Source organism: Sinocyclocheilus anshuiensis, unplaced genomic scaffold (genome assembly GCF_001515605.1).
Source record: "Sinocyclocheilus anshuiensis isolate Anshui unplaced genomic scaffold, SAMN03320099.WGS_v1.1 scaffold1392, whole genome shotgun sequence".
Taxonomy (NCBI): Eukaryota; Metazoa; Chordata; class Actinopteri; order Cypriniformes; family Cyprinidae; genus Sinocyclocheilus; species Sinocyclocheilus anshuiensis.
This window is the reverse complement of record NW_015542476.1, coordinates 531,658-557,580: the sequence shown is the minus strand read 5'-3', so window position 1 is coordinate 557,580 and position 25,923 is coordinate 531,658. Positions and strand designations below refer to the sequence as shown.

General features: G+C 35.5%; 1 protein-coding gene across 4 annotated transcripts in view; it reads right to left on the bottom strand.

The window, feature by feature from the left end:
• The window catches only part of garnl3 (GTPase activating Rap/RanGAP domain like 3), a 73,427-nt gene that overhangs the window by 17,653 nt on the left and 29,851 nt on the right, over positions 1-25,923 (bottom strand). For all 4 annotated transcript variants that reach the window (XM_016493364.1, XM_016493362.1, XM_016493365.1 and 1 more), the window contains exons 3-18: positions 12,934-13,008; positions 10,000-10,099; positions 8,172-8,290; positions 7,804-7,868; positions 7,630-7,693; positions 7,245-7,271; positions 7,032-7,107; positions 6,652-6,750; positions 6,437-6,540; positions 3,398-3,506; positions 3,159-3,204; positions 2,232-2,338; positions 1,710-1,825; positions 577-699; positions 362-436; positions 171-285 (exon numbers count right to left, since the gene is read on the bottom strand). In XM_016493364.1, coding sequence (XP_016348850.1) covers positions 171-285; positions 362-436; positions 577-699; positions 1,710-1,825; positions 2,232-2,338; positions 3,159-3,204; positions 3,398-3,506; positions 6,437-6,540; positions 6,652-6,750; positions 7,032-7,107; positions 7,245-7,271; positions 7,630-7,693; positions 7,804-7,868; positions 8,172-8,290; positions 10,000-10,099; positions 12,934-13,008 — 1,420 coding nt within the window. The remainder of the gene's footprint in view (positions 1-170; positions 286-361; positions 437-576; positions 700-1,709; positions 1,826-2,231; positions 2,339-3,158; positions 3,205-3,397; positions 3,507-6,436; positions 6,541-6,651; positions 6,751-7,031; positions 7,108-7,244; positions 7,272-7,629; positions 7,694-7,803; positions 7,869-8,171; positions 8,291-9,999; positions 10,100-12,933; positions 13,009-25,923) is intronic.

Here is a 25,923-nt window from a genome sequence, read left to right as displayed (position 1 = left end):
AGTGGCATCAAAGTTTCTTTTTGTGTTCCACATTTTTCCATTAATTTGTCCATTAATTTGATGCATCTAAAAGCAGCTAAAAGTTACATTCAGTCTGTCTTTACATGTCATTTTTAAGAAAACTGCTACACTGACCAATTGTGTTGTTTCTCATGAAAAAGCATTCTCACCCTCCAGCAGCATGACCCCTGCTGAATCTGTGGCGACCAGTAATGACTGTCCCCATGAATCTCCACAGACTATATCATACGGGAAGCTACTGCAGAACGACTGTGACTCCCATGGCTGCAGAGAACATAGCAACACACAGTTAGAGATGAACCATAAGCAAAATAACATCACTTTCCTCTTGCCCTCTCACCTCTTTCCTGCAAAGGCCAGTGGTGACTAGACTGGTGGGCGCATCCCCTCGAACTATAGTTTTCAGCTTCAAGGCCTGGACACAATATTATAGTTATAAATAACATTACTCATATTGTGACATTAACTTTTATACATTCATATCTTTTTATATATATATATATATATATATATATATATATATATACTGTATATATATTTAGTTATAGATCCTACCTGTCCCACTCGAACAAACTCAGCCTGACGTGCCTCCTCTTTTTTACGGGCGGATTTGGGTGACTCTGGCAGTACATCGCTGAATGAGCGTCGGTTCAGCATGTTCTGCGGAGAGAAGGGAACCTGCAGGAGCAATACAGATAAAGATGGATCTGAGAGACTGACCCAGAAACTGCCAGAAAGACAGAGCAAAGCAGAAACTAACAAGTTCTTACACCACTGTACATTACCAGCCATCGTAGATAGAGATAGGAATTAAATAATGTTCAAATTCTGATTCTACTTCACAATTCTTGTTCCGTGAATTCTGTTAATCACTCTTTCAGTAGCATCTTTCCCCTTTTTAAAAAGATGTATACTATACAATACTCATTTATGATTCCTTTTGATAAAGATCTGACTCAAGGTCTAAGATTCATTTGTTAAAAAAATAAAACCTTATCGGTTGAACTGTTGTTGTTGCATATGAGAGAAAAACAACAGAAAGGTTTACTGTCAGTTTAGTCTTTGTATGATTCAGTTAAAGTCTTTTATTAAAATAAATGGAACCGGTTCTTGATTCCCAACCCTATTAAATGAAGAATATAAGAACTCTACAATAGAAACAGTAATAGACAATCTCTAGTCCATCTCTAGTGCCAGCTAACAGGGGACTGCAACAGAATGAAATTGCATTTAAAAGCTCAGTGGTTTGGAAGAGTGGTATATAAGACTAAAAGAGAAATGTGTAAAGAAACATCAGTGCAAAACATCTGAACATATATGGCAGAAAAATGAACTGAGGTCAAAGTTTGAGGATATACGTAGTGAAATACAGAAAAGTATTGTGCTAAATCAGTGCTTCTCAACATTTTTTACTCCAAGGCCCCTCATTGTCCACAATAATATTTGAAGGCCCCATGGCTCTTGTTTGTAATTTCAGTGGATAGGGATTTTTTTTTAATATATTGTTTACAATTTCTAACCGAAAAAATATTTTAGAGCTTGGCATAACTAGAAAAATGTGCATTCATTTTGAAAAAAAAGTTGGAATTAAAAGGTTGTATTTTCAGGTCTAGGAATCACACTTTTAAATTTGGCTTCCTCATTATTTATATATGAGGCCCCCTAATTGAGAAACACTGTGTCCATACCTTGGGCATGTCAGGCATGAGATCCTGGTACAGGGATCTGATCAGCATGTCCAGCGTACGCTGACGTTTCTGAGCAAAAGTGGGGGTCTCAAGAGTGGCTTTTTCTCCATTTATTACTATAGGAGACAGAGGGATAAGTAGCAGTATTATGTAACAGAATTACCCTTAGGAAACAGCATGACACATTTTACAAGGTCTGTCTAATGAAAGCATCTGCTTTACGGAGTTCATGAGGCAAAACAAATCATTAAAGCTGGCAAGAGAAAAACACAGGTGTACATTCTAACAGGAGATCTGTGTACTGCAGACAACAGGAATGCATTTGGAATGGATTTAAAATTATGTAATATAATCTATTTTTGACTGGGGAAAAAAATCACTGTGACTTGAAATATTAGTAAACTTATGCCTTGAATTATTATTAATAGTCTGTGATATGGCTGGTGTTCACAGCTGACTTCATGAATGAAAACAACTGATTTCATGCTGTGTATAGCTCTATGTACTGGTGAATTTACTAACATTTAACTAGTAAAAAGTCCCTGAACTCCTGGTGGTCTGTGAACACTGGTGGGGAAGGGAGGGGAGGGCCAAACAGCGGCACACTCTCCTCTGAGAAAATCTTCAACCTGCAACATAACAAAATGATTAAGGTACAAATAATATACAATACCATTCAAATAGTTTTTTTTTTTATTTATGTTTTTGAAGTCTAAAATATTATTATAATGTAAAATAACTTGGTAACACTTTATTTCGATAGTCCACTTTAGACATTATATTAACAGTAAGTAACTTTGCAACTACATGTCAACTAGCAGTTAGTAGAGTATTAGTAGACTGTCTGCTTAATATCTTCTAACTCTTTCTTTGTCAACTTATTCTACTAACCCTAAACCTACCCTAACAGTCTACTCTGAGAGTTAGTAGACATGTAGTTGCAAATTAATGAGAATTAGTTGACATGTAGTTACAAAGTTACTTATAGTTAGTAGAATGTCTAAAGTGGACTATCGAAATAAAGTGTAACCAATAACTTTTCTATTGTAATATATTTTAAAATATTATTTATTCCTGTGAAGACAAAGCCATTACTTCTTCCGTGTCACATGATCCTTCAGAAAGCATAGTAATATGCTGACTTTGAAAACAGTTGTGCTGCTTAATATTAGAGCTCATCATAATTTTTTAAGGATTCTTTGATAAATAGAAAGGTCAAAAGAACAAGAATGACTTGAAATGGGAAATCTTTTGTAACATTCTAAATGTCTTTACTTTCATTTTTGATCAATTCAATGCATCCCTGCTGAATAAAAGTATTAATTTCATTAAAAAAAATCTTACTTAACCCACACTTTTGACCAGTAGTGTATATGCAATATAATAATATTTAATATATTATTAAAACAACATTTAACATACTTTTAATATACAAATAAACGTTTTTACCTGTAACTATCATTCTGGCTATTATATTGAACTAAGGCAAAAATATCTGTGGGGTACGTAAAGGAAATATAATTGCTTGATGTGCAAAACTAATTTAAACAAAAATCTAAATTAATTTATATGAATTTTTTTAACCTTTGTCTTGTAAAGAAAAAAAACATCACCCATAAATAGTCTAATGTCACTGTCATTGAGTGACTCATTGCATCATTTCCACTCAGCTTGAGGATGAAGGATACGTGTGAAATGGGAGCGAATCATAGAGGGTTTGAAGGACGGAGAGGCGTCATCTCCCTCCTGAAACACAATGGTCACGATGTCGTTCCCAATGTGTCTCTTCCTCTCTACCTGCACAGAGTACAAGAATGAAAGCTATAATCATGCATTCATGAAGCACATTTCAAAAGGCTGCTTTTGTTTCCTGAAAGTATTAAACCATTTTTTTTCTCTCCAGTATGAACAAATGAAGGATAAAAGTTTCATTTTGAAAAGAGCACATGCCTATGTGTGTGGGTTTGTTGGTGTGTTTGGCCTTTGTGCATATGTGGACATTCAAAAGCTGCTATATGACCTCTGACACCTCAAGCCTGTTAGCCAGAAAGCATAATTGAGCTTGTTAATGAGTCTGGACCATTATGGTTGGAAAGGAGCTTTTATCTTTTATCTCAAGAGCACACACACAAAATATCCCCTTAAAGCTCAATTACTACATGGCTGCTTTTCACGTGGCCCTCTGCACCAGTATCTCTCTCTCTCTCTCTCTCACACACACACACACACACACACACACAAACACACGCATCCAGACACAGATACTCGGGTGTGACCGTGAGCTGTGACAGGAATTAATATTTATTTATTGCAGTGACAGATTAATTTCTACTGAGAGCTCAATTATGATTCTCTGCCACTTCCCCTCTTCCTTACACAAGAGCATCCTTCCAATGACATACTGTATAACACTTGAACAATACCAACAGGCTTTCATGACTGACTCCCACATGTTTCTAGCATCTGACAAGCAGGGTTGAGCCTTCTAGGATCAGTCAGTTAACCCAAAAAACTGCTCACCCTCATGTTTTTCCAAACCTGTATGGTGTTCACGCCACAGTAGAATTTTTGTGAATAACATGAATAACATTTCCAAAATTGGGAATAAAATTTCCTAAAAACAATTATTTTGCTTTGCCTCAACAAAAGTCATTTGACTGGAGAGAAGAAGAAAATATCATCAGACCAATATAATTGCATAGCACCTCAAATGCTGCTCTGGTTATTCAGTGACAATTACATTCCCTTGAACACATGGGATGGAAACACTGCTTCGTGTGCAAATAGTTTTTTGTGCATTTTGTGAACAGAAATGCAGCAACTCAACATTTTTGAATTAGTAAATAATGACTTATGTTGTTATTTACAGCTGTTTACACATTCAAAAGTGTTGCCGATTCAGAAAGGTTACAGATTCAAAAATATTCCTCACACAAAACGCATGAGTTCAAAGTACTTGAAATATACCACACAAGTCACTTTTATGGTGCTTGTATGACATGTTTTTTTCTTTTTGGAGCTATGAATTCACTATGAACTGTCCTTGATGGAAAATAGCTGTAAAGGTTCTTAAATACTTCTTTTGAGCTCCACAGAAGAAAGAAACTCATTCACGTTTGGAACGACGTGAGGGTGAGAAAATGATGACTGAATTTTCATTCTTTTTTTTGGTCAACCTTTAAGAAGAGTTTTCTTTCAAGAAAAGACTCGCTCTTCCTTGTGAACTCTACTTGATTTCTGAGTCTTCTGACTGTTTGGTTTGTCTGCATGCTTTTAGGGGTCAGCAAGAGACTTTTAGAGTGCATCAGCTTTCCTGCTCATTTCATGAGCGGTTCAGCAATGGTAAAGGTAGTTATTGACATTAAGGGCTGAAGCGGCTCTCGGCTGTAGAGTGCCGAGACCTTAAACCGACAGAAATACTTTGAAAATCCTGCTATTGTGAATTCTTCCACAAGCACTCCAGTGCACAAGAGCACTACCGGTACTCAATCATATGATCTGATCAGAAAAAGTGAGAAACAGAAGGATAGAAAGAGAGAAAGAAGGATTACTGTGTGATATAATCAAGAGAAGAGAGGGATATGAAGTGAGAGAGAGTGAAGTGATTGACGCTTGATGTAATCAGGATATGGAGCTGAGGGGGGAAGGGGGAAAGGCAACAGAGAAAAGAGAGGGAGAGACTGACTGCTGTGATGTCCAGTGCTTTTGGATATTAAATATAGCCTGATTTCCCCTCACCACCTACTGAGCTACAGACTGCATCCTTTGTGCCTCAACAAACACATGCAGCTCCCTTCTCAGATCATTCAGATTTCTCTTTGATTACTCCTCCTCTCTGTCTGTGTCCTCTGCTCTCTATTTGTCTTTCTCTCATTCTATTTGTAGTTTTACATAGATGTGTTGTTTTTTTTTGTTGAACCTGAATGTGTCTATAGTCGTGTCTATTTGGACACGACTGGTTTTAGAAAATCCCATTTGGATAGTGATCATATCAGAAATGGGATTTTCTAAAACCATCAGAAATGGGCTGATAATGATACTGATGATATGAAAATCTGATAAATATTGTCATGCTATGGTTGATAACGGCAGATATTAAAATTCTATACTATTTCGTCTATTAAAAAGAGTTAAATTAGTCATTTCAAATGCTACAAGTGAATTTAGACACCACACAATTATAATGTACAGTGTGAAAAATGGGTATTTTAGGATTTGCTAAAATTACATTTAACAGTGTTATTAAATTATTGGTGCGTTTGAAGGTTAACCCTAAGAGAGCTTTAAATTATGACAGTTAAGCTAAAAGTAAAAATAATAGGAAAGGTAATAAGCATGAAAAATTAAATATTCATTATTGGCTGATATATATCCAGGACTGACTGATGTATAAAACCGCTGGATTGTTCGAAAGTTTGGGGTTAGTAAGATTTATTTTGTATTTTTTATGAAATGAATGCTTTTATTCAGCAAGGACACATTCAATTAAAAAACAGTTATTTTAAACTGTAGAAATATTTCACAATATTAATATTTTACTGTGTTCTTGATCAAATAAATGCAGCCTTGGTGACTTCTTTCAGAAACATTTAAAATCTTACAGACCCCAAACTTGTGAATTGCGATTCCAAAAATGAAAATGGTAGTGTAAAAAACCCCAATATCGGTCGAAAAACAATATAGTACCAAGCTGTGTGTTATGTAGCTTATGTTAAGCCACAACTTACTTGTTGCTTGTTCTCTTTAGAATAAGGTAACATGGTGGAAACATGGAACATGAGCTCATGACCCTGATAGACTGTGTATATGGAATTTATTCCTGTAGTGTCGTCTAAACAGAGAGAGAAAAAAACATGAATGTGCAAAATTCACTTGAAAGGGTAAAAACAAATTCCTCTGTTGATCTGTAAAGACGTGTTTTATTTATGTGTATTTGTCCTACTCTTAGTGTCCAGTCCTCCTCGATACCCTGCCCAGCCCTGCAGACAGATCGTGTTGCCAAGGAGATTCAGAAATTTGTCGAAAGTCTCACTTCCTGATTCTGAAAAAAAACCCAACATGAACACAGAGCATTAATAAATTGAAATGACATCAAGGTAGCTACCTTATGCTGCTCACATTCTAAAATTCACGTGAATTAATTGCATTGTGCATCCTTAATATGGTATATTTCTGATTGAAACAATATTCAACTAGAAAAATCGATGTCTATTTGGCTGTTGCTAATTATTATTCAACAGTGTGTGTAGCACAAATGTTGTCAGTAGAAAGGGAAATAAATATTTAGTATTATGAGCATGTTATGAGTGGTTCTGTGCTCACCATTGCTGAACATTTCATCATCTGTCAGCTGTCCATCTTTGGCATAAAGAACACCAAATTTAAAATTTACACTACCCTGTAAGAACATACAAACACATGTGATGAGCATTCAGGGGGAATTGATAAAAAAATGGATACAGAAATCATTAAGAAGGTCATTTATTTTCATTCCATACACAAATCAAACACATACACACATCTGACAGTACACACCTCTTGCTCCTCCAGCACCAGTAAGTCCTGCCAACAATTGAAAAAACAGTTCAAAACATCAATTATATCTCCGTACAATAAAACATTCAGTTTCCATCGAGGTTAAATTTCTAAACACCAGTTAGGAGCACTAATAGTGTGGGTTACACAAACATTACAGAGAGTGTGTTCATGCATTCAAATATCTGAATGCCACTGACAATCGCCTTTGATTAGTGGCACACATTTCCACAAAAGCAAAGCTCTCTGGAGCAACAGCAGCTCAGATTGTGCCTGTGTTTGAATCCTAAAGTGATTATGAAGCAGAACAACAAACCAGAGCAGAAATAGACAGTAATTAACAGAGCAGATGACGTGATGTTGATTGACAGGTGTGGGTGGGCACCTTCTGAATCTCTGGGTTAAGGATCTCCCTCGGGCCCTTTTCAAAACGATCCACATTCATGGCACTGGAAGGTGAAAGGGTCAAATTAATGCATTTTTATCTATTTCACTCAAATGAAATCTTCTCATGTGCATTTGTTTACAGGCAAGTAGGATGCGTTACAAACAGACTTACCTTAATATAGATTTGACTGATAGTGTTTTTGTTGGACTGTATGGAAGGCTGATTTTTAGAGTACCCTGAAGGAGAAGGACACATTTCACAAATTAATACGAACATGAAGCGAAATATGACACGGCATAACAAGCCAGTATTGCTGGAGGCTATGACCCAGGGTTTTATAACCGAGACCTTGTTGCTCATTGGAAAGTGACATTTAATACCGTGTGCTATTCATGGTTTTTTTAGGCATTTAGTCTTCACATACTGGCCTTTGAGACAATGTAGAGTCACTTCATGAAGAGGTCAATCTGTTATGTGAGTCACTGCACAGAGCAAAAGTGACGCACACACATGCTGTTACCTGTCACTGGCTGACTCACCATCTTGCGCCAGAGGATGGCTCGATACTGTGGGACCCTTTGGTTGTTCTGGTCTGACAGAACCACAGACAGGAAGAAGGGGTTCTTCTCAGCATCCGTCCCCACATAGTTTTGATGAACTACAGAATAAAGGCAAAGTCATTGCAAATCCCTGCAATGCCTCTGCATTTTTTAAAATGAGCTATTAAATGCACATTGCTATTTGATTGATGTATTTAATGTCTCAATGTTAAAATACTTTCACAGATCTCAGATAAACACTACCGAACAAACGTTTTAATATTTTTGAAAGAAGTCTCTTATGCTCATGAAGGCTGCGTTTGTTGGATCAAAAATACAGTACAATTTTAAAAGAACTGTCTTCTATTTTAATATATTATATAATATAATTTATTAATTTCTTGAAAAAAAAAACAAAACGAATGACCCCAGACTTTTGAATGGTAGTGTTTACAAATAAATTGCTATGATGCTTTCCTCATTGAGCAATAGCTGTGTTATTGACAGTACAATAAAATATCACTTATTAATTGCTCATTTTATGCATAGTAAAAAAAAGTTTTAGTATTTGCAGATGGAAGAGAAAGTGTGTATAATCTTGCCAGTGGACTGTGTGTATGTGACGCACCCTAAGACGTTGCTATTAATTCACATGTAATAATTTATACATGTATTTTATATGTTTATAAAATTTGTAGTACTTAGATTACCGACCAACAAAAATGTTTAACGATTAACATACAGTATTTCATGACTGATGCATATGAAATATCAGATGGAATTTAATCAATGCGTCAAAAGAAAATGAGTGAATCAAACTTTTACTTTTTTCTCTTTTGGGCTATTTTCTTTTCTATATAATGTAACTTTTGCCTTCTTGATGTGCTGCTTGCGCAATGATGCTGATAGATGCCACACCGACGCGCTGTGACCATGTGAACTGTCCTCAGAGACGTGACTGTGAAGATGCCTGTTTATTTAGATCTATTCCTGGCGCATCAGAATAAGAGGGAAAGAGGAAGGCAGGGATTGAAGCCTGCTGTTTGAGGAGAATATTTTGGACTGAGACAGACCAGATTTACAGACAGAAGACAAATGAAAAGAGGCTGAAATCCAATTAGAAGACAAGATCTGGTCTGTCTCTGCATCTCCACCCTTCCTCTATAGTGTATTCGGTCTCTCTCCCTCTCTCTCATTCAATCTCTCTCTCATTGAATGAAAGGTATTTGCAGTGATTTAAATCAATTAAAGAGACATAATGCAGCATCTGCCTCGAGAATGTGTGCGGGAACAACAGTGTTTGTATTTTTGCGTGAGGAAGGGAGAGAAAGAAAGACAGAGAAAAGAAAAAGAGAGTGATGAAGCATATCGCAGAATGTTAAGCAGTGTCAAAGCATTTTATACTCTTTTTATACTAAAACACTAGAATTTGGTGCTTAATTCTCCTCAGCATAAGAATGCAAACACTGGAAAATTGTTAATGGTACCATATGCGATAAAAATGATTCGGTTCAAATAATTTTTAAGTAGATATTTTTAAATGGAACTGATTCTGAATAAGAACTCAAATTCCAACCCTACTCAAACTGTGTTCAATTATTCCCTATGTAATTAAAATTGTTCTTTCCCATACACTATATGCTAGCCAAAATATAATTGAATGGGATTCCTCAAAACAGTGTTATACTCTTCATTATGCTGTGTTGAGTAAAAAGAGATAAAATCCCAACATGAATATGTGTGCATGTACAGTATGCGTATACAAGAGAATTTGCAAATCTGTGTGTGTGTCTGTGTGCATACTCTATACTTGGCAGTGGATTCCCACCTTTTCCCAGGAAGTACTTGAAGTACCATCTGGTGTGATACTCTGGGTTCTCCAGATGGACGTCAGTTCTCCTCCATGTTCCAGGCGTATAGTCAGAGGTCTACAGAAAAGTCCCACCAAGAATTTAACCAATCAGAGTTATATATTTTTTCCTCGCCCTGCAACATTTCCATTAGCCCCAACAAAAAAGAGTGATCAATATTTATTTTTAGCTGTGTATTTTTGCTAGAAATATTTATATTTAATATAAATATAAATGTATATTTACTATATAAAATATGTTTTCTTTACAATTTCTGTTTATTCACAAAGATATTTTTTTCTTTACAAAAAGGCAATTTGCACAAAGCTGTAAATGTTACTTTACAATCACATTATGACTGAAAAATGATGGCATATGATGTAAAACATTACTGATTAATTTTTTTAAACGGCTTTTAATTGAATGCTCAAGACTATCATAAATCATTCTTGTAAATTCAAGAAAACCTCTATGTTAGCCAGCCAAATAATATTATCTTCAAGACAAGTCAACAGAATTTGCAACAACAACAATAGGGTGACCATATATCCTCTTTTTCTTGGACATGTTCTGGCCATGATTTCTAAGTTGACTAAAATGTCTGGGTTTTGGCTTTGTTTTCCTATTGACATGCTCTCTAGAGTCCTCATACATTTTATGTATGCATATTCGCAATGTTTGACCGTTCCCTGTGGATCCCACTGTCTCGCACACCTTGATTGGTCAGTTATGTACAATGTCTGTTGTGCTTTACAGTCATTACCTTCAGCAACTATAAAAATGATAGGAAAACAAGACAAAACACAGACATTTGGGCAATTTAGAAATCGTGTCCGGGAAAAAGAGGACGTTTAGTCGCCCTAAACAACAATGTAGAATAGGTCATAAAAACAAAACTTTATGTCCCAAATACACAAAAATAGATGAAATGTAAAATTTCAGCTGGAAAGCAACACTGGCTCGAAAGGGCAAGTGACTGTTTTGTCAACTAGCCTGAAACTCTCTCACTTTTTTATTGCTTTGTTGTAGGGCGCACACATATATGCAAACACAAACATGTCTGGTACACCTCTGCTCACCTAATAATCAATCCCATCATGTTCCAGCACAAATTCCATTGATATTTTCACACTGACAAATTGTAAATAACTCAACGTAAACAACAGCCTTCCTATATACTCTTAGGAACCATAATCACTATGGTGACAGTCCACCCTAAATCACTGACAACCAATCAGAGGTCTGTTTTGGTGGGATACATCATTGGAGGTTGTCATAGCTACAGTCTGGTGCTTGAAATGAAAAGAACAAGTGGATGGAGGGAAAGAAAGAGCGATGGGAAAAATAGGGAGAATAGGAGAGCAAGAACATTGGGGACTGATTGAATCACTTGGCTTCGATTGTTGTTTTTGCTGATGCATGTGTGTTTCATTGAAACACCTACAGACATGCTCACAAAACCCAAAAGCTGGCAGTTTTGATTTGTTGCTCACTGCCAGATGAATACATCTGTTCTCTTTCTCTTTTCTTCATCCTTCCACCCACTTCTTTTAATCTGTGCTCCTCTTCCTGTGCACCTTCACATCTTATGCATGCATTTACATACATTGTATCGCCCCCGTGCCTGCAGTGCTGCACTGACTTGAACCCGCAGCCATCAAGCAGATGAGTTCAAACCCTTGTTGAATCTCTCCATGCTCACGAGAACTTCAACAATAGTAGAGCTGTTTAACCTCTAGCCTGGCAAGTTTTGTAACACTTTTGGATCTTTTACAATTCATCACATACAGTGCGCACACACATTTCACACTATACAATATTTCATAAGTATCTTACCTCATCTATTGAACCGTTCTCCACTCTGAATCTCCCAGCTCTCTGTATGGCCCCATCTGCATCACTAGAGATGAGCTGAGGAGAAAGACAGATATGTCATGCATCATGTGGAAGAGATTACAGAGTACAGCTATACAGCAGGGTCCAAAAGTCTAGTAAAATGCATTTCTCTAAATTATTATTGCTAATTATATTATCAGCATAACAATTTGAGTGAGAAATTGCACTGGCATTGTCCTTTTTGTTTCAATGGAGTATATCATTCTAATATGCTTGCTACCATTCATAAGTTTGGGGTCAGCAAGATTTTGTTTTATTTTTTATTATTTTTATTTAGCAAGGATGCATTACGTTGATCAGAAATGACAGTAAAGACTTTTACATCTGTTACAACCCTTACAGAAAACCCACATGGACTTCACATGTGCAATCACATGTTAAATCACATGTGAAATATGTGAAACACACGTGAAACGTTGTTTTGGAACATTTCCACATATGATCACATATTGTCCACGTGTCCACATTTGTTCAAATGTGTTTCATATATTTCACATGTGATTTTAACATGTGTTTGCACATGTGAAGTTCATGTGGTTTTTCTGTAAGGGAAAATATTTCTATTTCAAATAAATGCTGTTCTTTTGTATCAAGGTTTCCACAAAACATTAAGCAGCATAACTGTTTTCTATGTTGATAATAATAATACGTTTATCAGTATATTAGAATGATTTCTGAAGGATTGTGTGACACTGAAGACTGGAGTAATGGAATAAATTACTATAAATTAAATGTTTAAATGTATAAAAATAAAAAAAGGAAAACTAAATATTTGCATAATATTACTGCTTTATGGTATTTTTGATTAAATATTTACATCCTTGGTGAGACATCTTAAAATCATAGCAACACCAAACCTTTGAACGGTAGTGTATATAACATATATAGTAATGTTTAGATATCCTGAAAACTTCAATTCATATATGGACCAGATATACTAAACACGGCAAATTGGATTTCAGTATATACAATGCGCACACACACATTTCAGACTGTACAATATTTCAGTATCTTACCTCATCTATTGAACCGTTCTCCACTCTGAATCTCCCAGCTCTCTGTATGGCCCCATCTGCATCACTAGAGATGAGCTGAGGAGAAAGACAGATATGTCATGCATCATGTGGAAGAGATTACAGAGTACAGCTATACAGCAGGGTCCAAAAGTCTAGTAAAATGCATTTCTCTAAATTATTATTGCTAATTATATTATCAGCATAACAATTTGAGTGAGAAATTGCACTGGCATTGTCCTTTTTGTTTCAATGGAGTATATCATTCTAATATGCTTGCTACCATTCATAAGTTTGGGGTCAGCAAGATTTTGTTTTATTTTTTATTATTTTTATTTAGCAAGGATGCATTACGTTGATCAGAAATGACAGTAAAGACTTTTACATCTGTTACAACCCTTACAGAAAACCCACATGGACTTCACATGTGCAATCACATGTTAAATCACATGTGAAATATGTGAAACACACGTGAAACGTTGTTTTGGAACATTTCCACATATGATCACATATTGTCCACGTGTCCACATTTGTTCAAATGTGTTTCATATATTTCACATGTGATTTTAACATGTGTTTGCACATGTGAAGTTCATGTGGTTTTTCTGTAAGGGAAAATATTTCTATTTCAAATAAATGCTGTTCTTTTGTATCAAGGTTTCCACAAAACATTAAGCAGCATAACTGTTTTCTATGTTGATAATAATAATACGTTTATCAGTATATTAGAATGATTTCTGAAGGATTGTGTGACACTGAAGACTGGAGTAATGGAATAAATTACTATAAATTAAATGTTTAAATGTATAAAAATAAAAAAAGGAAAACTAAATATTTGCATAATATTACTGCTTTATGGTATTTTTGATTAAATATTTACATCCTTGGTGAGACATCTTAAAATCATAGCAACACCAAACCTTTGAACGGTAGTGTATATAACATATATAGTAATGTTTAGATATCCTGAAAACTTCAATTCATATATGGACCAGATATACTAAACACGGCAAATTGGTGAGAGTGCAATCCTATAAAAAAACATTGATGGGAGTGGAAATTTCTGTGGTTGCTCTACTGACAATGCAAGAATGAAAGAATACGGACACAGTCAGATCATTTTCATAATGACCAGTGCAAATTCATGTAGAGCCGATAATCAGGTGTGTGTAATATACTAATAACACGGGCGCAAAATGTGTTAAGACATACTTTTTTGGGTGTTAAATTATGGCGCAAATACCAGTAAACTGACTACCACAAACCTTAGTAATTCACCTTGCTTGATTAATTTACATATTCCCCTCCCATAAATTCTGCATCTGACAGGGAAACTCCTACAAATGCATATGCAACAAGGTTAGCCGCAAAAATGTGTCCACACCTTTTCATCACTGATTCACTGTGTGTAAATCATGACAGTAGTTTTTTAATGGCCTATGATGATTTATTTCATCATAAAAAAGACATAAAATCCATAAAATACTTCTTCTTAAACCACTGGCTGATGTGTAGTGCTGGAATAATCCACTGATTCCCTTTTCACTTCTATTAAATGAAATTCCTGACTTCTTTGATTTAATTAGCCATCTAAAACATTTTGATACTGATGATCGCCTCAATTGTGGATAGAGTTTCTTTGATTTAAGTTTTTCAAAATCCTAAAATGAAATTAGATTTTGAATCAGTTTTTTTTTTACTTTTGGCCCTCTCCCTCTCTCATTCTCATTTTCATCCCCTTAGCTGTTAAATCTCTTTACTGAACTGTCTTCACCGTTTTTTTTTTTACAAATGGTTAAGTCACAGTCTAAGAGGTCTGAGACTGCTGAAGAGATGCTCATAAAAAGACATGAGAGACATATAGCATATAGCAGCATATAGCTAATCTGCTGTGACATACACTCAACACAGACACACACAGATGACTTTGTTTACATGAAAACCCTTCAATATGAATGCAGAAGCAGCTGCACACACAATCAGAGACTAATTACAGGTGCAAGTGATCCCTGTGTGTCTGATCTGTGTGCAGCATTGATCGTTTCATCTGTGCACGGACACACACACAGACACACACACACACACACACACACACACACACACACACTCATCTGTTTTAGCACGTATTTGTAAAAGAAGTAGTCTCATTGAAAGTGTATATCTGCACAGACAATCACTTGCACCTGACAAGATGTAATCTGGTCTTTGCAGTAAAATTGCAGCATCCCCCCAGATGGAACAATGTTGGTTGCTAGGCAACAGAACACAGAACCTCTGCCATTTACTTTTTCTTCAGTCACCCTGTTTTCCTCCTCACATTTCTCCCACCTTTCTTCTCCACCTGTTGGTCTGCCTCCCTCTCTTTCTCTTCCCTCTTCTCTGTATCTGGCAGACCAAACTGCCAAAAACAGACTGCAGCTGCACTGCAGCTAGAGAGAGAGACTAGCTGTAAGGGTGTCAGATTGACGTTGTATGTATTTGAGAGTGGCAGATAGTCTGCTTTGGCCTAAGAATGCCAAAAGTCCAGGCAGAAGATTTTAGATAGACTTTTGCACTCACACTAATCACTTAATAAGCACTCATTTGGCATCCTAGTTAAGATAAATTAAGACCAAAATGGAAAAAAGAGATAGTTTATATAAAGGTGTTCTTCAAGTGTATGCTATGTTAGTGAAGAAAACAAACTATCCACTTTCTTCAAATATCTGAACACGATGCTTCTGTTCTTCTGATTAATCATATGCATTAGTATTGGATGGTGGTGTAGGTGTTTGTATTGGGTGGGTATTTTGGTGTACATTGATATTGTGTAATTATTAATATATACTGTATGTAACACTTTGCAGTGTCAATTTATTATTTCAAATATAGTTAATATATTTTTATTTGTATATATTTGTATTATATTTTTATTTGTCAATAAACATTTTTTTAAATATATTTTATTGACACTATAAAATATATTATTCAAAATGTATCTGCAATATTTGAGCTCAGTGGAAAATTAAAGCCTGTATTAATTTACATTGAATGCACACTGACTGCAAAACAGTGGTAGGTAAATTATTAAAAAGGTTTTGTGGATAAATTTCTTCATGTCTGAAATGGATGCAGGGGGATCAAAACCCTTGAGACAACTTGACATTTGCCCATGACACATGCCTATGATACACAACATCCCCTCTAATGGACTTACACACCCCAGGAATCTACTTTAAGCACACAGAGACACAATTACGTGTCTCATAAGATAGTCTTTTTTTTCCGTTTGCCCAGTGACATTCTGTGGTGCTATTAAGGTGTTTTGATAAATGCCATGAGGTTAATGATAGCAGGATAATAACAGGACAGTCTAGCAAACTCAAGCAAAAGTTCAACACACACACACACACACACACACACACACACACACACAAATATCAGAGAAGCATGAGAGAGAGAGCAAGAAAGAGAGAGCACAAGAGAATCAATTCTATTGTGACTGGGATGTAACATTGATCTTTTTAGAGAGCTTCTGTTGTGTTCTCATGCCTCACACAATAGAGTGAGAGAGAGGCAGAGAGACAGATGAGATGAGGAAAGAATATGGAGAGCAGCACAAATGGAGAAAGCAAAGCATTTGAGTCTGAGAGAAAAGCAAAAGAAAACGTTTCCATAATCTAAATCAGTCTACACTGTGGAATGAAGCTTTGGGTGAACTGTGAAACACAGAACAGGTTTATACAATGAGACCATCAAACAAAGGCAACTGCAATTACCATAAAATTATCACAAGACTCTTTCATTTTTTGGAAGGGGCAGGAAATTAATCACTGCAAGTTCTGTGCTATACTTAAACTTGTTTTGCTACTTAAACAATGTAATTGCATACAGATGAAAATGAAAAGTATAAACCCCGTTTGCACAACCTGAGGTAGAACATCAACCTTGGCTCATTCAAAAAATGTGCCTCTACCTACATTTTTTGACAACTCCAAAAATATACCTATATATCTCATTCGACATTTCATTTCCGAATTGCCGCCATACGTATAACAAGCAACATAATAAACATTAATATGTTTCAGTTCACTTTGAAAGTGTCGCGAAATGTGCAAGAAGCAATGTAATATTTTGCAGCCACATTTTTGCAATGAGCCTAGGTTGAGGAATATTTTTATACAGTGTTACTTTATAACACAGACATGCATCTATGGATAAATGCCAGAAGAGCTGCTTCATGTGCCCTTTTGGTGAGTGGTGGACCTTTATTTTTTAAAGTTTAAGGGGCACAGGTTGTAGCAGTGACATCAAACAAGCGACATTTTGTGTGATTGTATTTTTCTGTGTGTGTGTGTTTGTGAGAGATATACAGATGAATGCAGATCTCATTCTTACCCATTTCTCTATAAAACACACTAAAACACACACATACAGTACACAAACAGAATACCTTTGTAGGGGAGTAACTAACTAAAATTGAACGGGCAAAGGTACACATAAATTAACCAGTGTACTATGTGTTCGACAAGGTTATGTAAATTAGAGTGTATTTGATTCATTTAGAATAAATTTACCTGTTAAAATTTGAAACTGTCACCCTAATTGAGTTTGTTCATTTATTTATGATTGAATTATTATATATGAAATACAGTAAATTATATTGTTGGTAAGTTATTTTTTATTTATTGAAGTTACCTAAAGGGGCAATTTTCCCCCCCAGTGCATTTCTATTAATACCTTAGTTTAACTAAATCTACGTATAATTAGCTTGTAGCTTGACAAGCTAGTTTCAAAGTAGCCAACACTGTCTGCACAATACATACATATAAACTTGTCCACTAAAGCTAAATGAACATTTTCTTGCAGAATGAGTGGGAAAAAAAGGAGAGTGGAGGGAGAATGAGAAATGATATAACTGGTTTTAGCTTAGTTATATTTAACAAATCAAAGGATTTCCCTCTATCACACACCCACACATACTGTAAATGAATAAATCATACTGACTTGATTTAAATAAGTGCGCTGTTCTTTCCCACACAAGGCATTTCTCACGAGAATCACACACAATGTCTTTGACAAGTGGTCTGAACTCACAGATAACTTTCAGACAATCCATAAGTAAACAAATAAATTGTGTCCCATCTTTTGAACAGTCTTGTGAAAGTGACCCACCCACAGCATTGGACACAGTGAACGTGAGTCATTCTCGATGCTTCATATGATAGAGCTGCAGGCAACATGTTCTACTGAGCCCAACATGCTAATTTTACACACCGCAGTCACTCTGCAGCCAACCCTCCCTCTGCTCAGCATATGTGTGTGGGGTTTGAAGGCGTTTGGACTTGGTTAGAATCAAATAATTATAATAAGAGCAATAAGTCAGAGGCAGAAGATGCATACTGGGAGATGTGTATGTGTCATCATGCAGCATTATTAGAAATTTTAATACAGCTAGAGGGAGGCCCTCACAACAATATATGTTTAATTCTCCAGTCAACTGTGTCATTATATTGATATCAATGTAAGTTAATTCAAACAGTAGCCTCTCAAAAATCAGGAGTCATCTTCAAGAGCTATTTGTATTTATAAGAAAGAAATAGTATCAGCAATCATACTTGTATTTATAAACTACTGAACAGCACAGTACCTGCAGGTAAATGTGGAGATCCAACTCCACCTATATTTATATTAATTTTATTTATATTTATTTATTTTTGCAGAACAAAAGCAACAGGAATCCACAGCCAAAGGTGCTTGTTGAAAATGAAAGCATTTAAGTATTTTTGTACACCAGACCAGAACATGATGGCTGTGTCTGAAACATAAAGCTGTTGCAACATAGGCTCACTGGAATAATGTGCCTCTACCTAAATTTTTGCAAAACTCAAAGTACCTATATAAAGCCAGTAAAATGGCAATAACTTTTATCCCTTTTCAAAGTAATTATGATTACAGGGGCAGATTATTGATTAATAAAGACTTATTTTGTGCAGTTCCTTGCACAATACTACGTTATTACCTCAAATCGCTTTTTTACTGCCTGATTTGTGAACTATATATTTTACTCTTAGTTTATATTAGTTTACTGCATAGTAAACTTGCTCAGTAGCTCACCTGGTACAGCACTGCAGGTATGAGTGCCGTGAAACACAAGTCACGATAAAAGAGCTCAAAGACTCGTTGAGGCAAGCTTAAATGTTGTGGTATAGCAAATGTGTTTTTATTGCACACTTGCTTTTTTTAACACTGTTGGTTAGGTTTTGGTTAGGGTGTAGTGTTGGTTTTCAAATGCGATTAACCTTTTAGTGCCATTACCCTTTTAGCACCACTCATTACAACAACCAGCATAATAAAATGTTGCCAGATTCAAGTTAATCTGTTTCTAATAAAATGAGCACACATTTATCGCCACTCACTGGATATTTTACTTAGAACAGGTTGGGCCATTGCCTAGGTGTCAGTCACTACACATCCATTCAATGACATAACACAGTGTATGAAGGCACCCCTTGGTTTCAGACTGGATTCCAAGCCACTATAAACTTATGTGTAATGATTCCAGAGCTAATTCAGGTAGGCTGTAGACATAACCAAACAGATGTGACTACATGTGACTACTTAATGACCACAGTGCCTATTTCTCAATAGAAATGGGTTCTACGAAAAAGAGTAAAAAACTCAATACTTGAAATTCGTTTGCTGTGTGTCCAAAAAAAAAAAAAAAACCCATCCAAAAAATGCACTGAGCACTTTTTCATAATAAAGAAGATTGCTAGTATTTCGGCATGTAATCATTTTTTTGGATACACAGCAAAGAGATTTCAAGTATTGAGTTTACTCTTTACTCTTTTTCATAGAATTTATTGATGAATTGTCATATGTGGATTTAAACAAGTACAAGATCATCCTTTTTCTCTTTCTCGATAGAAATGGAATTATAATCAATTTACTCCTTTCAATTGCTCCAACAGGAGCCATATAACAACAACAACAAAAGGTATTTCTAAATGTTTATTTAAAGAGCTGTAAGAATGACTAACAATCAACCAGAGCCCAAGAAAAGGGAAAATCCTCATGAAAACCTTTCTTTAAATCCTTACAAAAGTAAGAAATATAATGGTGAGAGACTGAGACAGAGATTTTGAATGAGGAATACTGAGGACATTTGAGGCATAGAACAGCACATACAAAAATGTGTCTGGTTTGATAAAAGGTGATGAAATGAAAGAGGGACAAAGATGCATTGTTCTGTGTCACTCCATATCAGATTCCTGTTCCTCAAGATTTCTGTTGGGATTATAAATATTCTCAACACGTCTTCAGCCTGTGTATTGGTGGGCACAGTGGGTCAGCAGTGTTTTTTTCAATCATTGATGTTATCAGCTTTCACATACTGCAGCCGAGTAAGTACAGCTGAGTGCTGTCATAGACTTCAGCGAAGCTGCTTTGATGATGACAAAGCATTTTCATCTGCTCTCTTTGAAACACTCCATCTCATGCTCCTTTATATACTGATTCCTGACCAGGTTCGATGCAACAAGCAATGAAAGGTACCTCTTCTATGTTGATCCCAGTTTTTATCCTAACCAGCCTTGATAGTGATAAGTGATTAGTGACACTATATTTTATCAGCCAATTTGTTTCATTTCTGCTGTGTCCCACCAGGTAGCACCACTCAGAGTGAAATTTCACTAAACCAAGACCTTGCTCTTCAATGCACAGTATATAATGAAACAAACATAGGAGATGAGAGATTGATTGTGGAACTTTAGAAACATTGGATTGGATATTTTTAGGTGGCCTGCCAGTGGTCTGAAAGCACTCGCAAATGTCAAATTGATTGAAATGGCCAATCACATCAAAGAAGACCGGCTTTACTGTTCACAGAAGCTAAGCATGGATTCCAGCCCATGCTTCAGATTTAACGATAAAAGAGTGTAAAGTAGCTAAAATTTTATATTTGACATCTGTTTTACAATAAAAATGTTCTATGATTGACAGTAATATCCAGTGATGCAAGCTATTTTTGTCAAATTTTGCTGTTTGGAATTGAAATTAGGCTATATCATTTAGGCAATTCATGTAATATAATTTGTAACTGAATGTGAGAGATAAGAAACATCAACAAAGCCATTGTAGGCATATTTGCCATATGATTAAGAGTGAATGCGAGCATATTTTAAAATAAAAATATTATTTATAAATAAAAAGGTCCATTACATTTGTAACATCACCTAATCCAACCAAAAAAAAAAAAAATCTTTCTTTAAGATATGGTTACGGCCTAGGTTGGAATCATATCTTCTTGGTATCTCATTAAATATTTTAATTAAGGAGTCAGCCTTTGACATTAAAGTCCTTGCATCCAAATATACCTACTTCTCTATAAAGTATATGCAAAAAGCAGTATTACACATCAAATCAGTAGTATGACCAAATTCAACATGGCTGATATATTCCATCCATTTATACTACACACATGCATACTTTATAGGGATGTAACGATTCACTCAACTCACGATTCGATTCGATTCACGATTTTGATTTCACAATTCGATTCGATTCGCGTTTTTTTTTAACAAAATGAGATTTAAAGATGCTGCATACATGCAACATGAGCAGTTTTTAATCTAAATTAGATTGTATAATTTCGAAATTTGAAGCAAAAACAAAATGGTTTGACTTCAGTTTTGTGAAACTATACATAAAAAATATCTGCATGAAAGCTGAGCTGAATGAGACGCAGATTCACTTTCTGCCAGCAGGTGGCGCTTAAAGCGTTTCCTTGGTTTCCGCTGTAAACAAAGCAGGGCTGCACTTATGAACTTTAATATGCATTATGGCAAGAGGAAACGAAAATAATACCATCTAAACTTTTCTAAAGACAGTAAGTTCCCCTCAGTCATGGATTCTTATAAACTCCTACACCTAAATGAATCGCGACTGGTTTAGCATCTCAACCGATTTGAATCGTCACATATTTGAATCGATTTCCAACCGGCTCGCAGTTAATCGTTACATCCCTAATACTTTACATACATTATCAACAAAATAGAAATCATCAAATGCAGCACATTTTGCATTCCAACAAAGATATTGCATTGGCTGTTGTTCTGTGATCAGGTCTAATGTCTTGGTTGAGTTTTCTATGATCATAGATTATAGAATTAGTTTCTAGATTATATCTAGCCACTTCTAGAAATGGTTCAGCATTATAGTGTCTAAACAAGAATCACGTTTACATTAAGCCATCATACAGTTATGAGAGGATGGGTCACTTGGAAAGCTTTTAACTCAAAAGCCTCACATAGACACACACATATTACATTCTTCAGCACTTAGATACACACTTTGCACTTAGAGGTCATAAAATCACCTATAAGAGGATCCCTGAAGCTAATGCACTTATTTAAAACTGACTGAAACATACAGCTAGTCAGCCATGCATGTAGACATTACATCTAAAACATCAAGAGCATACACATTTCTTATTCATTTGGTTCTCAGGTTGCAGCCTGTGAAAAAATATATGAAAAATATATCCCTATAACCATGCACTATTATTCGGAGTCTGTGTTAAATCTGCGTGCTATGTTTGCACAGTGTAATTGTATAATAATGTAATGTGGTCAATACTGCTATTTCCCCTAATGATGATTACACTATTAAATGCAAAACACACACATGAAAGTGTAAATGTAAAATTATGCAACCACTGGCATGAAAACCATAATATAATCAATTAATAGTATAATATAATAACTGCAGAAAAACATTTTCAGACAGATACATACAGAAATCCATAATAAAGAGACTCACATTCTGGAATAATGGATGCAATTAGGCAAAGCAATCTTTAGAGAAAAAGAGAGAAACAGTAGAAGCAGCATGTTTCATAATAACATCAGCCTGGGTTAAAAAGAGCAATGTGGCAAAGCAAAAGAAATAAACAACAGAAACAGATTAAAAACAAAACAATCATATGGAAAAATAAAGACAGACAGCATAACAAAGGTAAATGTGGCTTGCATGCTACATTTTTTTCTATTGAACTAGATATTTCTTGTTTTAAATTTACAACGGATATAAGAGAGGGGTAAGCAGGGATCAACGCTAAGGATTTTTTCTACTGGCCCGCAGAAAATATAATCAAAAATACTTCAATTAAAAATGTAAATTGGAAATGTTCTGTTACACCCAGCATATTTTTATGCAACTTAGGGTTTATTCATAAAGTAACGTTTTTGCAGCAACACACTAACATCAAACTCCATTCAAATTAGCTGTATATCAAGTCTACCGTGTGCTTCACATGAAGAAATCGAATTGTGTGACATGTTGTTGATGCCTACGAACAATGATCAAAATCGGTTGCCATTTTAGTTATGATGCTGAAGAAGTAGCTGTTTAAAAACTAAAAAAAAAAAACTCGATTAAGGAGCATTCTTAATCGTCCACTACATCAAGTGAAAGAGGGAAAAATGACATATCTTGCTCTTACCATAGACTTGGTGAAGGGTCTTGCAAAGGTGAAGAGCAGGGTCATGAGCCACCAGCTGCGGTGGATGGAGGTGTACATCATGTTCCCAGGATGCAGTGCGTTACAGGTGACGCCGTGGGGCGACATGCGGCGGTGCAGCTCGCTGGAGAAGAGGATGTTGCAGAGTTTGGCACGGTTGTAGGCTAGCATTGACCAGTACTCCTTCTGTGGAGGTGAAAGCAGATTCGGCTCCACCTTCCCACACGAGTCCACCAGATCCGTGAACCTTCACAAACAACAAAGAGCAATTCATACTAACATCAAAACAGAAGACACTTATTTTGAGAAATGTCTCTTTTGTTTGTTTTCTGTTCTGATTTGTGTCTTGTGTGTGGTTTGTTGTTTATGTCTTATTTTATTTTATTTTAAGGTTGTTTTTTTTAGGTTTTCTGTGTTTTTTTGTATTGGTTTTTGTTTTGCTGTTTTGTTTTGTGTTGGTGTTTTGTTATTTTTGTGTTATTTTTGTTTTCTTGTAAGTGTCTTGTTTTGTTTTATGTTGGTTTTTATGCTTTGTTTTGTGTGGGGTTTTTTTGGTGTTACTGTTTGTGTTACTGTTTTGTTTTGTTTGTTTTTTTAATTGTTTTTTATGCTTTGTTTTATGTTGGTTTTTATGTTGGTTTTGTATTTTTCTTGTAGGTGTTTTGTTTTGTTTTCTGTTTACTTTACTTTTTTATGTTTTGTGTCTTGTTTGGCATCTAGTTTCGTGTCTTTGTTTTTTAATTTGTCCAAATGGAAGTCTAAAGTCACCAAAATTGTTTGGTTTCCAACATTCACAGAAGAAAGAAAGTCATACAGGTTTGGAATTTGGAAGGTAAATAAAAGATAATAGAACTCTCATTTTTCAATATTGAACTAAGGGACCAAATTGATTTCTCACCAACTACAGTGTGACTAAAGTCTCAAGTCTAAGGTTAACAGGCGGGAATAACCTCCAGAATGTGAGCCGATGGAGAAATGAACTAAATGAGTGTTGGCAGGCCAGGTCTGGCTTAATGCAAATCAAAGCTACGACATGATGTTCTTAAATTGGCTCTGACTAAGCTGTTAAACGTCAGATGTTTGACAAGGCCCCTGAACACAAGACATTATATTTTCTCGATGTGTCCTTGTGTGTGTGCGTGTGTGTTTGTATGTGTGTGTGTGTGTGTCTGTGTGTGTGCGTGTGTAAACAGTCCCAAGAAACTGCAGTAAAATGAATGGTCCCTCCTCTAGTGCGTATCAGAGCCCGCAATCGCATTCAGCATTTACCTCTTAATTATGCGCTTTACATAACAACCAATCAAAACGTCACGTTCGCTGTATGACAAGCTCAGTGTGGCCAGTGTTGATGTTTGACACGTTATATCTCTGCTTGGGTAAACAACAACATCTGCGGGCATCACGTTGTTACAAATACTAAAGGTGTGAACTGTGGCAGTGGAAAGGAAACTAGTTAATTAAAGGAATAGTTCACCAAAAAAAAAAATTTTATTCAATAAAATTCAGATATAATTTATTCACTTTCCTGTTTCCAAACCCAATATGACATCAGCACTTTTTCCCCCAAAGAATGAAATTAGCAGGGTCTATCAAGTTAAATAAATAAAGTAAAATAAATAAATAAGTATCATCTTTGCTAAGAGTGGTCAGGGATCAACACTAAGAATTTTTTCCACTGGCCCAGTGGTTCAAATTTTTACTTGCCCTGCCAACATTTTCACTGGCCCTGTCACAAAAAATAAAATAGTTGCTGTTATCATTGTTTTTGATCTGTTATCTTGTATTCTAATAAATAAGGTTATATGACATCAATATTTTAGTTACCAATTAAATTTGACAATTCTCTATTTCAATTTCGATACCACAGCAAAAATCACTAGCCAAAAATAAACATAAATATAAAGTTTAAACATTAAAGACAAGTGACAGCCAGTAAATAAGAAAAAATGAACAAATAGCACAATTAAATATAGGCCTATAGCACAAAAATCGAAATGAAATGATTCTTTATGTTTGTAGATGTTCAGGTACAGAAATTGAAAAATCACATATAAAATAACATTAGCATATTCTTCACTCTGTGTTGCACCTTGATATTTTTTTGCATTTTAATCATGAATTGAAAAAAAGAGCGCAATGTTTGACTTATATTAGACTGTATAGTTTCAAAATCTGAAGCAAAAACACGCGATTTTTAACGGGGACCCCCTCGAAACGCGATTGGGCGGGTTTTGTTGTGAAAACCTGGCAACCTCTTAAAAAAGCAGTGGTGACCTCAAGAGGAGGAAACGCATGAAACTAACAAAACACCCCGATCAAGTTCAAGCAGGTAAGTTTCAATTACATTTTTAATATTTAGAGCTTCTGTTCTGAATATTATTCCATATTTTAATTTCGGATTGAAATAAACATCGCAGTTAGCGTATACGTAGTTAATCGTTAGCATAAGCGCGGCTAACGCTAATATAATGAGCATTAGAATGAATTTTGTT